At 40.1% G+C, this 13266-nt stretch overlaps 1 protein-coding gene across 1 annotated transcript; it reads right to left on the bottom strand.

Annotated features, from left to right (window-relative positions):
• Window positions 1–2845: 2845 nt before the first annotated feature.
• slc22a18 (solute carrier family 22 member 18) lies at window positions 2846–13023 on the bottom strand. The gene is made up of 10 exons (XM_044220431.1): window positions 12430–13023; window positions 11148–11245; window positions 10828–10973; window positions 8099–8231; window positions 7734–7846; window positions 5318–5434; window positions 4784–4884; window positions 4577–4678; window positions 3620–3740; window positions 2846–3379 (listed from the first exon to the last, which is right to left on the bottom strand). The coding sequence occupies exons 1-10, from the start codon at window positions 12589–12591 to the stop codon at window positions 3192–3194; spliced, it is 1281 nt and encodes a 426-aa protein (XP_044076366.1). The 5' UTR covers window positions 12592–13023; the 3' UTR covers window positions 2846–3191.
• Between the last annotated feature and the right edge of the window lie 243 nt (window positions 13024–13266).

The following is a 13266-nucleotide window of genomic DNA, read 5'->3' as shown; positions in this document are numbered from 1 at the left end:
AGAAAGCCGTGGTATAAAACATTTAGGCTGAAGGCTCCTCTGCTTCAGATCATGTCCCTGGCCTGCCTTGGACAAATCAGATAGGTAACCTGTGCTCTTTTTAAGTGAGACAGTGAGCCTCATCTCTCCATGCGGCAGGTGGAGACAGATGCCTCATTATCCATGCCACAGGGGACAAAACAAACCCAGGACCCGATGGCCCCCCCGCTGGCGTTTAGTTTCCAATGCACCAACACAGGGCAACCTTGGACCGTCGCCGGGCCGCGCTCATCTCTGACCTCAGTGAGCGCAGGTCGCTCGCAGAGTCACATTAAACTTTCAGAGAACCCAAAGGTCCCCGTCAGGAGTGTTAACAGCAGCATTGTCCCGGCTCCCCCTGACTCAAAGGGCCAAGTGTAACAAGGCACCCCCTCCAGTGGTCAGGGCTGCCCCCCTGGGTCCACAGATACAGTGACACCCTTCAAATCCATCTACAGCTCCTATGAGTCTCTGTGAGTCAGACAGGGAGGTGGAGATAGAACAATCAAGAGCAAGTGGCTTATTTTTTACAAGCTGTAAAAAGTCAGTGGAGCTGCACCGACACGGACATCGGATGTGTGTTTTTGCAGAATACGTCCGACGACTCAGGCCACAGCGAGAAATGAGTGTAGGTGTGGGATCAGGCTCAGATGATGGGATTGTCACTGAGAAGGCTGATCACATTAAAAGGTGCAGACTGCCTAAACCAGCTGTCACACCCTGCCAGCTATGAGTTACTAAATATATCCTTCCAATACGCTCGCTTTGAATGTTTGGATTAAATGGACTTGGCATTTGAAAGCTGTGCAGAAAAAACATGTCATGTCAAAACTGTCATTAGAGAAGTGTTTTACTCTTCAAATGAATGCAAAGAAGCATGTTTAAGATGAATTATAACATGATTCTTTTGTCTGTTTGGCAGGACTTTGGAATCTGTATGCTTACAGCAAGTGAAATGCACTTTCAGCCAAGGCTACTAATTTCTTATAGTTATATTTAGTAAATTTTAAATTTCTAAAAGTGTCATGAAAATAAAATCATATTCCACAATAATGTCTCCGCTTTCGTATACCAAATTCGATTTTGAAACTGATGAAAAGATTTATTAGTTATGGTCGAATGCTTTGCTTCAAAATGTCTCCTAAAGATCATGAAGAAAACACAATTTCTCTCGTCTTTTATCTGTAACGAAAAATAAGCAAACAAACTACCCTTGCTGCAGTTTTTAAGCTGTAATCTGACTGTCACAGTCTCCTCTGTTTGGGTGGCTGCTTTCATCAGATATTTGTCCCAACAGTCTGCTAAAGGAATCACACCAGTGACATCTGTTGAAGGTGTAGCCTGGTCCATAATAACTCCACTGACCCCCTACTGTTTAAATAAGATCATATTCATCCGGGATTGCTGGACGTCATATTTCAAAAACAGAGTATTTTGTAGACACAATGAAAACACCTGCTGCAGATTTTGTGACATCACTTCAACATGCTGCAGCTTGGCAACTGAAGCAGCAGAAAACTGTGAGTAATTATGACAGAGAACAACCGAGACTGTGATCCACACTAAAGGATTTGTTTATCCTCCACACAGTACATCATTTGTTTTTCTGCACTAGTGATTTAATATTTGTTAATGTGTGTGCTGACCAGTGGTGGAAGAAGTATTCAGTATCCTTTATTTAAGTAAAAGTACCAATACAACAATCTAAAAGTACTCCATTACAAGTAAAAGTCCGGCATTTAAAATCCCACTTAAGTAAAAGTACTTGTTCTGTAGAAAAATAGTCCATGTAACTGATACATTATTACATTACTAAATTGTTATACATCTATACTTGAGTAGCATTTTACTGTTGGTGTTTATTCCAGTGGTTCCCAATCTAGGGGTTGAGGCGCTCCAAAGGGTCACAAGATAAATCTGAGGGGACATAAGATGATTAATGTGAGAGGAAAGAAGAAAAAAGTTCTGATACATAAAATTATATACATTTTTGGGATTTTTCTCATATCTTTGCTTTTTGTGAAATACTGGATCATTTTACCTCTTTGGGCCTCAACCAATTAATTAAATTAAACCATGTGAGAAGTTTAGAGGGGAAATGTCTTTTTAGTGGAACAGCGAACAGCTTGACACCTGAAACATGACAAGAAGCGCCAACTAGACATCGCTTTTTTGTCACAAGGGTCACAAGCAAAAAAGGTTGGGAACCACTGGTTTAACCTTTAACAGTGTATAATATTTTAAAAGCTTATCACATGCTTTTAATGTAATTTTTTTTTAAATCTGAAAAATAGCTGACTAATAGCTTACTTTAGTTGTTAAATGTAGTGGAGTAGATGTATAAAGTAGCAGAAGATGGAAATACTCAAGTAAAGTACAAGTATCAGAGAATCCGTTCTATCTGCAGGACTTTATGTGCAGAAACTAAATTCTCAACAGCTTTGTTGCACTCTTTCTTATTCACTACATCCTGTCTCATTCAAGAGAAAACACTCTCTGCAACTCTCATTAACACCGAACTGCTGGTTGCAAGGAGCAAAAACATGCTAAAAATCTCTCCTCAGCTGCATAACCGCAGTCCAATTTCATAGTTTTAATAAATGAATAAAGCTGCACAACCGAGTGGCTTTTTGAAGGACTCCACTGTCATCACTGTACATATAGTGTGTAACTATTTTAATTACACATATATTATGTGTTTCTGCCACAGATTTATTCTCTATTCTCTTAAGCAGCAGCTCTTTAAGTCACTCACTGCACCTATTCAATGCAAAGGGAAGCCTGGAATACATTACTGCCTTTAAATTAATTAACGTACAAAAATACATTTATTTAAAGGTTTAATGAAAAACAATGACCAATAAGAAAATAAACTTTCATTACAAATTCAAAATTATTGGTTTAATAAAATTTCAATATCAGCAAGTGTAACCTTAATATGAATGTGAACAGTGAACCCTGGAAAATAAAAGTATCATCAGGTAAAATGGAGGATTTGCCGCCATCTAGTGGTTTGGTCCTGATTCCTCACCACAGATAAAACAACAGCAGCAGAGTGCTTTAAATATCTGCAACTGTAGAAATGATTGTTCCTAAAATCAAACATTGATTTCCATCTCCACTATTAGTTTCTGAACAAACTGGAGATGAAGAGAAGCTTTTCAAAGACTATTTCATTCCTTTTGCTCGGCTGTCTTCTTGAGGCGACGCTGCAGCAGGAGCACAAACACAGCAATATTCACAACAAACTGGATTAAGCCTATAGAGGACATGCCGTAGTTCACATACAGGAAGCCGCCAGCAGTCGGTCCGACTGTGCGAAGCAGAGATTGGACAGATGCACACAGTCCCAGCATTGTGCCTGTGTACAAGAGCAAAGTGGGTTTAATAAACAACCAGATTCAAATAACTCATTTTGTTCTTAGTTAATTCTCACTATCTGATATGAGGTGAGCCTGTAGTTTTCAGGGTCCTTTCTGTTTTATTTGGTTTGTAGCTGTAATCAGATGCAGTCGCACATCAAGTGATCAAAATGTAGCTTTGTAAAATTGTTGGTTTTCTGATTGTGTGCTGTGCGAGCAGAAAAGCAGGATGACTTCACCTGTGTCAGAGGACGGCACGCTCTTGGTGAGCATGCTGTCTGTGATGACATTAAACACACTGAGAGAAAACATCATCGGGATGATGGTGAGGCAGAATTGGAACACGTTCTGCATGTAAGCCTGCAGAAAGAAAGAAATATCCAAATAAAAGTATCTGAGCAGTGGCTGCAATTTAGGATTATTTTCATGATTGGGTAATTACAGTAATTTAAACAAAAAAATAAATAAACTATTTACTAAAAATGACAAATGACAATCACTTGAAAGAATAGATTTATAGATATAGATAATATATGTAGATTTATTTATTTACATTGCTATGAAAAGGAGAAATGCACAAAATCCTAAAATTTGAGAAGCTGTAACAAACAAATATTTAATATTTCTATTAGCCATGCCATTCTATTATACCTGCTAAAAATCAGCATGTTAACATTGTCATTGTGAGCATGTTAGCATGCTGATGTTAGCATTTAGCTCAAAGCACAAGTACAACTTCAGAGCTTGGTCTTGTTACTTGATAACTGACTTAAATGAATGAAACGTAATCTATTAATTCTGTACTCAAATCCTTTAAGAAAAAGTAGCAACACCACAATGGAAAACATATTCCATTACAAGTAAAAGTCAAAGTAAACGTAATCAAGTAGAAGCAGTGAAATGAACAATCCAATGTAAAAGGAATCGTGGTTTAATTTCACCTAAAATCTCCAGTTTCAGGGATTTTCCATTTTTTCAGATCAGTTGGGGGTGAAGAAGAAAAAAAAAAGACAGAAAATCAAGGAAGAAGGTAAGGAATAAAAAATGTACAAAGTCTTGTACAGGTTGAGTAAATTGTTTCATCGAGCTGAAACAAAGCTGTTTTTCAGAGATCCTGAAAAATGAACCAGTACAGCACTTTAAATGCTCCCCAGCTCTGGTGTGTGTGTGTTTTATGTGCGTGTTTTTGTGTGTACCTGAGCGAGTCCCACCAAAGAAGAAACCCCAATAGACAGAAGCAGCAGCGAGTTCTCGGAGTATCTCGCTGTAAGTCGACCGATCACTCCTCCTTGAATAACCTGAACAAACATTTTATTGGCCTCGCCTTACAGTCTGATATCATCATGAGCTGCACTGAAATCATAGTCAACTTGTCTTGTGTTTCAGTCTACGTAAACACTTACCATTTGAAGTATGCCAAAATAAGCCAACAGATAACCATTCTGCTCAGGCTGCAGCTTGAAGAAGTCCAACGCAATGATGGAGAACATCACTTGGAAAATGCCTTCGTAAAGAGAAGAGCAATTCTTCTGTTTGATTTACAGAGTTGTTTAAATGTAACTCTAACGAGCCCAGTGAACCCAGACTGAAGAGACGTTTATTACGTATATTTTTTTTTTTACATTTTCCAGTCAGATCTATACAAGTGGCTTTCAACAACACATATCTTCATTCCAGTAAAATCACACATCAGGCCTTTAGAAACAGCAACACTGATTGATTGCCCATATTGTGCAACAGAGAAATTATGGGGAGAAGAAAATATGTGTATATATATATATATATATATATACAGTATATACTGTACGTAGTTCACACAGCATCTGCTTCCTCTTGCACAGTGAGAATGGATATCAACACAATTTGTTGTCACAAGCGACAAATGTACTGTAGTAAACAGTGTCTTTAACCAAACCTCTTCTCACACGAACTCTTACCTGATGGCAAACCTGCAACTATCTTCACAAGAAAAGTCGGCGTCACACCTGGAAACGTCATCAGTCTTGTGATCTCTCCCACATTAAATATCGACTTGCTTTTGTTCGCGCCTGGAGCTAAATGAAAGAGAAAGAATAAAACGGACGTACAGTTGCACGTACAATACCTGCCAGATTATTATCTCTAACAGGCCCGACCAAACAACCACAGCAAGAGAAGTTTGTGAATCGTAGAAAGCAAGTTACAGCTCATGCAAAAGCTAATTAGGTGTTTTTCATTTAAAATAACACCTACAGACCAATGTAACACATCAGTGTAACCCGAAACACCCAATTCATAGCAAACAATACACTAGTTTTAATAAAAACACATACTGTTGATGAACCGCTGTATGTTAGTAGCATTTTAAATTAAAATGTTGAAAAGCATTTGTTAATAAAATACTGTATTGTTATGCTATCACAAAAATCACAAAGAATTAGACCAGTATTAAGTAAAGTCAGTTTATTTGTATAATTGATGTCTCAATGGATTTTACAGCAAAGGCCCAGGAGGCCCTCCTCGGACAGCTGGGAACATCCACAAGCACAATTAAATTTTTGTCCCTACAATCCTTAATTCGGACTGCACCTGGACTTTACTGGATAATGGTGGGAGGTGAGACTGGCTTGATTTGTCTCCAGATGACAGCTTGACGTTTTTTGTCCTCTTGGTCGCCTTGTTCCGCTGTTTTTCTCTGCGGTGCCCCTTTCTGATTGATTTTAATTCCATCTCCAATTTTTCCATCTCACTTCGGTACATGTTCCTCTCTGCTGTTACTGCCTTGAGCATGTCTTTCTGGTCTCTGACCGTCGCCTGGCACTGCTGGAACTGCACTGCTACCTGTATCAGACTTTGCTTCAGCTCCTCACACTTCTTCTGTGTTTTCCTCAGCTCTTCAGTCTGGGTGAGCAGCTCTTTCTGTAAGGACTCAATGCTCGGGAGAGGCGCCTCTTGTCTGGATATTCTGAAGAGTGATGTGCGAGGTTTTTGTTGGATAATTAGTCTTGTTTTCCCAATTTGATCCTCAAGAGCGCGGCACTTTCTGACCCTTGATTGCTGGTTGGTGATTTTGTCACGCAACTCCGAGCATTCATTTTTGCAGCGGTGCCACTTGTCATTCAGGTCGTCTCTCTCTTTGATCACCTGGTCCAGTTCTTCCTTCAGGTTTTTCTGCTCGGCCCTCTGGTGGACAGCAGCCTGCTTCGCTGACTGCAGCTCCTTCTTCATTGACTCCACTTCCTCCTTGAGGGCCTCATTCTGCTTGTGCACCCTCCTCAGGTCCGTTTCCTGGATCCCGAGCTTCTTACCCAACACTGACAATTCATTTTTGCAGCGTATCAGCTGGTTCCTCTGGTGGTCTCTGTTTTTGATCACCTTGTGGATTCTTTGCCGCTCTGCCTTGAACTGCTCAGCATCAGTCATCAAAAACTCAACTTTCCTCTTGAGGGCCTCATTTTCCTTCTCGAGGGCCTTGTTTTTTTCCTCCATGCAGAGATATTCCTGCTGAGCATCGGGAAGGACTGATGACAGGTCGTAACGATGATAAGCTGACGTGGGGCCTGCTTTATGCGAATGCTTTTCATTCTGAATGCGCTCCATCTTTCCTGTTGATTTCTGTCTAACACCAGGTCTCAATAAGATTTGAAATGCAGAGGTGTACACCTTACTCTCGTGTCACCTTGGTGTAGGGTTGGAAACGCATCATATGACATCACAACATTCCAACAGGATGTGATGAAACAAAGCACGCACACATTCTACAGCTGAGCAGGGCATTCTGTTCTCACCCACACACACAAAGAAAAACGTATATTTTGATCAACATTTGCTCTTAAAATCTTAAAATTATCTCACTGTGTTTCACATAGAACACTACTGTCTATGTCACGTAGCCCGTGGACTCCTCCCTGCCGTTCAGACAGATTTCCACCCGTCCTGGATCTGGTCGGGCCAATCACAACCGTTTATCTAATGTGGGGCGGGTTTGATACGATGACCGGCAGAGGAGCGTTACCGGTCCAGATTTGAAAAGTCACATGTCACACGTTTCGCTGCTCTGATTGGTTGTAGGTCTGGGCCTGCGTCCAGTCTGCTGGTCCGTCCAGGCTCACGAAACTCAAGATCAACTTGAATATTAACTATCTATTAAACTGAACTATTAAAATCTTGAAAAACACATTATTTTTGACTCCAAAAAGGGATGACCGAATGTGAGTTCAGTTGGCCTTTAACAGGGAAACTCACTGATCCAAAACACCGGCTCACCCCTACTTCCTAATGCCTGTGTGCCATAAGCCTGAACATGATCAGCATTTCATACAGATTCCCAAACAGCTGAGAACATTAGGTGTAGAAGACAGGAGTTCGTCTTACTGTCTGTGTTGGTTCTTGGAGCTTGAACTTTGGTAGTTTTGGGGATGAACTTTAAAACCAACAGCAAACTGAAGGCACTCCCCACAGCACCAAAACATGCAGTAAATGTCTCCCTGGGAAAGACGAAGAAAAAGCAGTGTTGGGTGGACAAATATTTTGGACATTTTAGATGTACTGTAGATATAGAATTCCACACGCATAAATACCACGTAAACATTTCAAAGTCTACATTTCTAAGCCTATTATCTATAGGACTTTTTAAACCCTGACCGCCTGATATAACCCCATCCACCTCTCCACTCCAATACATCACTCAATCTAGACTCAACCCACACAAACACACAACAACACACAATGACACTCACCCATAACGTGTGTTAAGATGGCCGCCCAACGTGGAGCCAACTATCATACCGATGCCAAAACACAGACCTAGTTTGGACAAAGCATCTGCCCGTTTTTCAGGTCCTGAAAGGTCTGCAACGACCATCTGAGATGCTGCCGACAGGAGAGGGATGAAAAAAATAAAAGTCTGATTTTAGGATAGTAAATAAAATTTGGTCCTAGGTCCTACAGTAGAGTGGCGCACAGGGGTGAAACTTTTAACTATCCTAAATATTTCAAGGTTACTGCATGTTGTTTGTTGTTTGTAATACAGTGCATCCGGAAAGTATTCACAGCACTTCACTTTTTCCACATTTTGTTATGTTACAGCTTTATTCCAAAATGGATTAAATTCATTATTTTCCTCAAAATTCTACAAACAATACCTCATAATGACAATGTGAAAGAAGTTTGTTTGCAAATTTATTAAATTTAAAAAACGAAAAAAATCACATGTACAAAAGTATTCACAGCCTTTGCCATGACACTCAAATCACTCATTGAGCTCAGGTGCTTCCTGTTTCCACCGATCATACTTGAGAAGTTTCTACAACTTGTTTGGAGTCGACCTGTGGTAAATTCAGTTGATTGGACATGATTTGGAAAGGCACACACCGGTCTATATAAGGTCCCACAGTTAACAGTGCATGTCAGAGCACAAACCAAGCCATGAAGTCCAAGGAATTGTCTGTAGACCTCCGAGACAGGATTGTATCGAGGCACAGATCTGGGGAAGGGTACAGAAACATTTCTGCAGCATTGAAGGTCCCAGTGAGCACAGTGGCTTCCATCATCCGTAAATGGAAGAAGTTTGGACCAGGACTCTTCCTAGAGCTTGCCGCCCGGCCAAACTGAGCGATCGGGGGGAAGGGCCTTAGTCAGGGAGGTGACCAAGAACCCGATGGTCACTCTGACGGAGCTCCAGCGTTTCTCTGTGGAGAGAGGAGAACCTTCCAGAAGAACAGCCATCTCTGCAGCACTCCACCAATCAGGCCTGTATGGTAGAGGGGCTAGATGGAACCCACTCCTCAGTAAAAGGCACATGACCCCCCGCTTGGAGTTTGCCAAAAGGCACCTGAAGGACTCTCAGTCCATGAGAAACAAAATTTTCTGGTCTGATGAAAGAAAGATTGAACTCTTTGGCCTGAATGGCAAGCGTCATGTCTGGAGGAAACCAGGCACCGCTCATCACCTGGCCAATACCATCCATGAAACATGGTGGTGGCATCATCATGCTGTGGGGATGTTTTTCAGCAGCAGGAACTGGGAGACTAGTCTGGATCGAGGGAAAGATGAATGCAGCAATGTACAGAGACATCCCTGATGAAAACCTGCTCCAGAGCGCTCTGGACCTCAGACTGGGGCGAAGGTTCATCTTCCAACAGGACAACGACCCTAAGCACACAGCCAAGATAACAGAGTGGCTACGGGACAACTCTGTGAATGTCCTCGAGTGGCCCAGCCAGAGCCCAGACTTTAACCCGACTGAACATGTCTGGAGAAATCTGAAAATGGCTGTGCACCGATGCTCCCCATCCAACCTGATGGAGCTTGAGAAGTCCTGCAAAGAAGAATGGGAGAAACTGCCCAAAAATAGGTGTGCCAAGCTTGTAGCATCATTATTAAAAAAGACTTGAGGCTGTAATTGGTGTCAAAGGTGCTTCAACAAAATATTGAGCAAGTGATGTGAATACTTACGTACATGTGATTTTTTTCGTTTTTTATTTTTAATTATTTTGCAAAGACTTCAAACAAACCTCTCTCACGTTGTCATTATGGAGTATTGTTTGTAGAATTTTGAGGAAAATAATGAATTTAATCCATTTTGGAATAAAGCTGTAACATAACAAAATGTGGAAAAAGTGAAGCGCTGTGAATACTTTCCGGATGCACTACCACATGATATCACCCATATTTCTGTAAACTCACAGTCCAAATCCAGACAAATACTGCTTATCTATCAGTGGTGTGCAGTTAAAATGTCATCGACTGAAGTAATGTAAATGTGAATATCAAATTATCTGAAGTGATCAAGATAGAAAGCTATTGAATATTTCTCATAAGCAGAGGAGAGTGTCTTAAATGCCCCATTTTTTATGTTTCACCATACTTACCCACAGAATATGGATATGATAGCAATATAAAATTACAGTGTACAGTGGGGATGTCCTTATTACTGATTACCTGTTGATACCAAATCCCAATAAATACTTTCCTGCTAACAGTATTACATTAGACATTCCAATAAAAATATTACCTTTTTAAATTTTCCTTTATTTCCGAGCATTGGCTTCTGGGTTTCACTAATCACAGTGACTTCTTCATTTGCATGTCTATTTCATATATTAGTATTAGGGACACATGGTTAGGGAAAAAATAACATGAGATTTCGAGAATAAATTTGAAATATTGCGAGAAAAAAGTTATAATATTTCAATTTAAAAAAGTCGGAATATTTTGAGAACATTCTGGAAAAAAATATTAAAAAATGAGAACAATTTTTGTAATATTATGACTTTAATCTCAAAATCTCAGAAGTTTTTTCCGTCGTAATTGCAGACTTAGTTTAGTCATAAAGTCAGCAAAGCAAGAAAGGGGGGAAATAATGAATAAATAACAATGAATGATTACTCTATACCAAATAATAATCTAGGTTTGAAGTTTCAAATGTTAAACTGAGAGAGGAGGATCGTAGATGAGTGGTGCTTACCAGGGAGGACGTGCATGAAGACCGTGGGGAGTTTGTGGATGAACAGCATGGCAGGATGGTCTGCTATGGCCAGCAGCAGAAAGAAAACAACTGTAGCAGAACACGCCAGAGACAAGGCTGCTTGTGCTCCGAAGACATCTGCAAACCTGACAAAAACAAAACAAAACCCAGAAACCACAAGTTTTCTGCCAGACAAAAGCAGTGCGGGTCGCTAATATTGGCAAAACAGTAGCTTCTGTGATGCATCAAGAATCACCTCCATGCATGTCGGTAAAAGTAGCTTTAACTTTTTTGTGTTGTCAGCATTGCCTTGTACTTACCTTCCAAACATAGGACCCCCAACCAGCTGGACTACACCTACCATGGTTTGCAAGTAACCAAACCACAACGTGTCGAAGCCAAGTTTCTTTGCCAAATACTACAGAGACATAATGAAAATACATACTTAACTTCACACAATCGTGTTAACATGCTCACAGCAGGTTCAGTGATACTGACGGTGTGAAATCTATGGATGTGACACTCACTGAGAAAAACCACCTCTACTAGTTAACACATCCAAACTTTGACTTTATTTGGGTGACCCCCATTTTTTTGCTGGATATTATGGATTTTATGCCACATTCATTTCATGTCATGTGGGGAAGATAGCGATGAAAAAGATTCCCATGTTTACAGCTTGTAAGCATTCAGGAATCTGATTACTCTGTACCAGACAATTCTTTTGCCTTTTCCTTTAATAATTACAGTAGCTGCCCCATGAATGTAAATGAAAGTGTTATCAGTTTGTCTGTGGCTATGGTAGTGGTGCAGGCAGATTTTTCCCCTGCACTTTTTTGCATAATGTGTGACTCGAGAGTTTTATGTCAGCTTTGAGGTCAGAGTCATGAAGAAACTGAAAGTGGTATATTAAGCAACGTCATAAACGCTATGTTTATTGTAATTTGGAGAAGTTAGTGTGTTTCTCATTACGCAATTTGTCATAGCTCAAATGTGTTTTGTCCAACCAACAGTCCAAAACTTTAAAATATTCACAATATAAAACAGAAAAGCAGTAAATCCTCATGTTTGAGAGGCTAAAAAACAGCAAAAGTTTGGCATTTTTGCTTGAGAGGTGACTGAAACTATTAACTGATTATCAAAAGACTTTGATGATTAATTTTCTGTTGATCAACAAATCGATTAATCATCTAATTATTTCAGCTCTACTTGCAGTCACCAGCACAAAAATAACAGAAATCACAAGACTTTACTTAGGTGGTTTTGAATGCAGGACCTTTACTTGTAATTGAGTGTTTTTACAGTGTTATATTAGTACTTTTACTTAAGTAAAGGATCTGAATACTTGAATATTATTATATAACATACACAACAACGACATAAACCAATCTGGCTGCAAGAATGAGCCCTTTAGCTGTTGATTAAGTACATTTAAGTGCATTTTGCTGATTATTCGTATGTACATATATTTAAGTACATTTTGAATGCAGATATAACTTCTTGCAACGAAGGGTGTGAGGGTGCTGCTGTAAATGCGTGCAACACATTCACGGCGGGCACGGAAATCTCGGCTTCCTGCTCTGACATAACAGAAATACTTACAGGCGTTACAGAAAACTGTAAAAACATCCATGTGGTATCCAAAGCAGCGATTAGGTAAACGACGTAAATAATTTGCATCTTCTTTGGTTGGTGTTCAGCTTTAGTTTGGGAGGAAAGTGAAGCTCCGGAGGCTTCCTCGGTCGTTTCTCCTCTTCGACTCATTTTGCTTCTTGTAGAAAACCCACCGGTTTACAGTAACGTTAATGTTCTCACACAGAACCACAGAGAGGGAAAACGCCGGTGGGAATCAAACTGCGAGGTGTACCGTTTTCCGGTAAAATGTCCTTTGACCTGGTGAACTTTCGCATAAACTAGCGTTAGCTAACTTAACTTGTACTTTTGAACCGAACGGAGAAGCGAAAGGAGGCGTTACAGGGCTACATGTTAGCTAACGTTAGCGATCAGTTATGAACAATTATAATCGAAAATGGAAAAAAAATGTTTGGTTTAAGGTAACAGCTGGACCTTTCCCCGCTTTCAAATCCCGTCGCAATTACTGTAAATTACCGTAATTACGAGCTGAGCGAACAGAAACGTCTATTAACGGAAGTCCCACCGGGACGTTTTCTGCAGTGGTGCATTCAGGGACTGCTACTAAGATTTTATGCTTTTAGGATTTTATCCTGCTTATGGGGGTCAGAATCAGCTTTACTGGCCAAGTGTGTGTGCCAGAGGTGGAGGAAGTATTCAGATCCTTTACTTAAGCAAAAGCACTAACACCACGCTGTAAAAATACTCTGTTACAAGTAAAAGTCCTGCTTTGACAATGTTACTTGAGTCAAAGTATAATCAGGAAAATGTACTTTGTATTAAAAGTAAAAGTACTAAATGCAGTAA

The sequence above is a fragment of the Siniperca chuatsi genome, linkage group LG1, assembly GCF_020085105.1.
Source record: "Siniperca chuatsi isolate FFG_IHB_CAS linkage group LG1, ASM2008510v1, whole genome shotgun sequence".
In the NCBI taxonomy this organism is placed as follows: Eukaryota; Metazoa; Chordata; class Actinopteri; order Centrarchiformes; family Sinipercidae; genus Siniperca; species Siniperca chuatsi.
The sequence above is the reverse complement of the archived record's forward strand: the minus strand, read 5'-3'. Positions and strand labels throughout refer to the sequence as shown.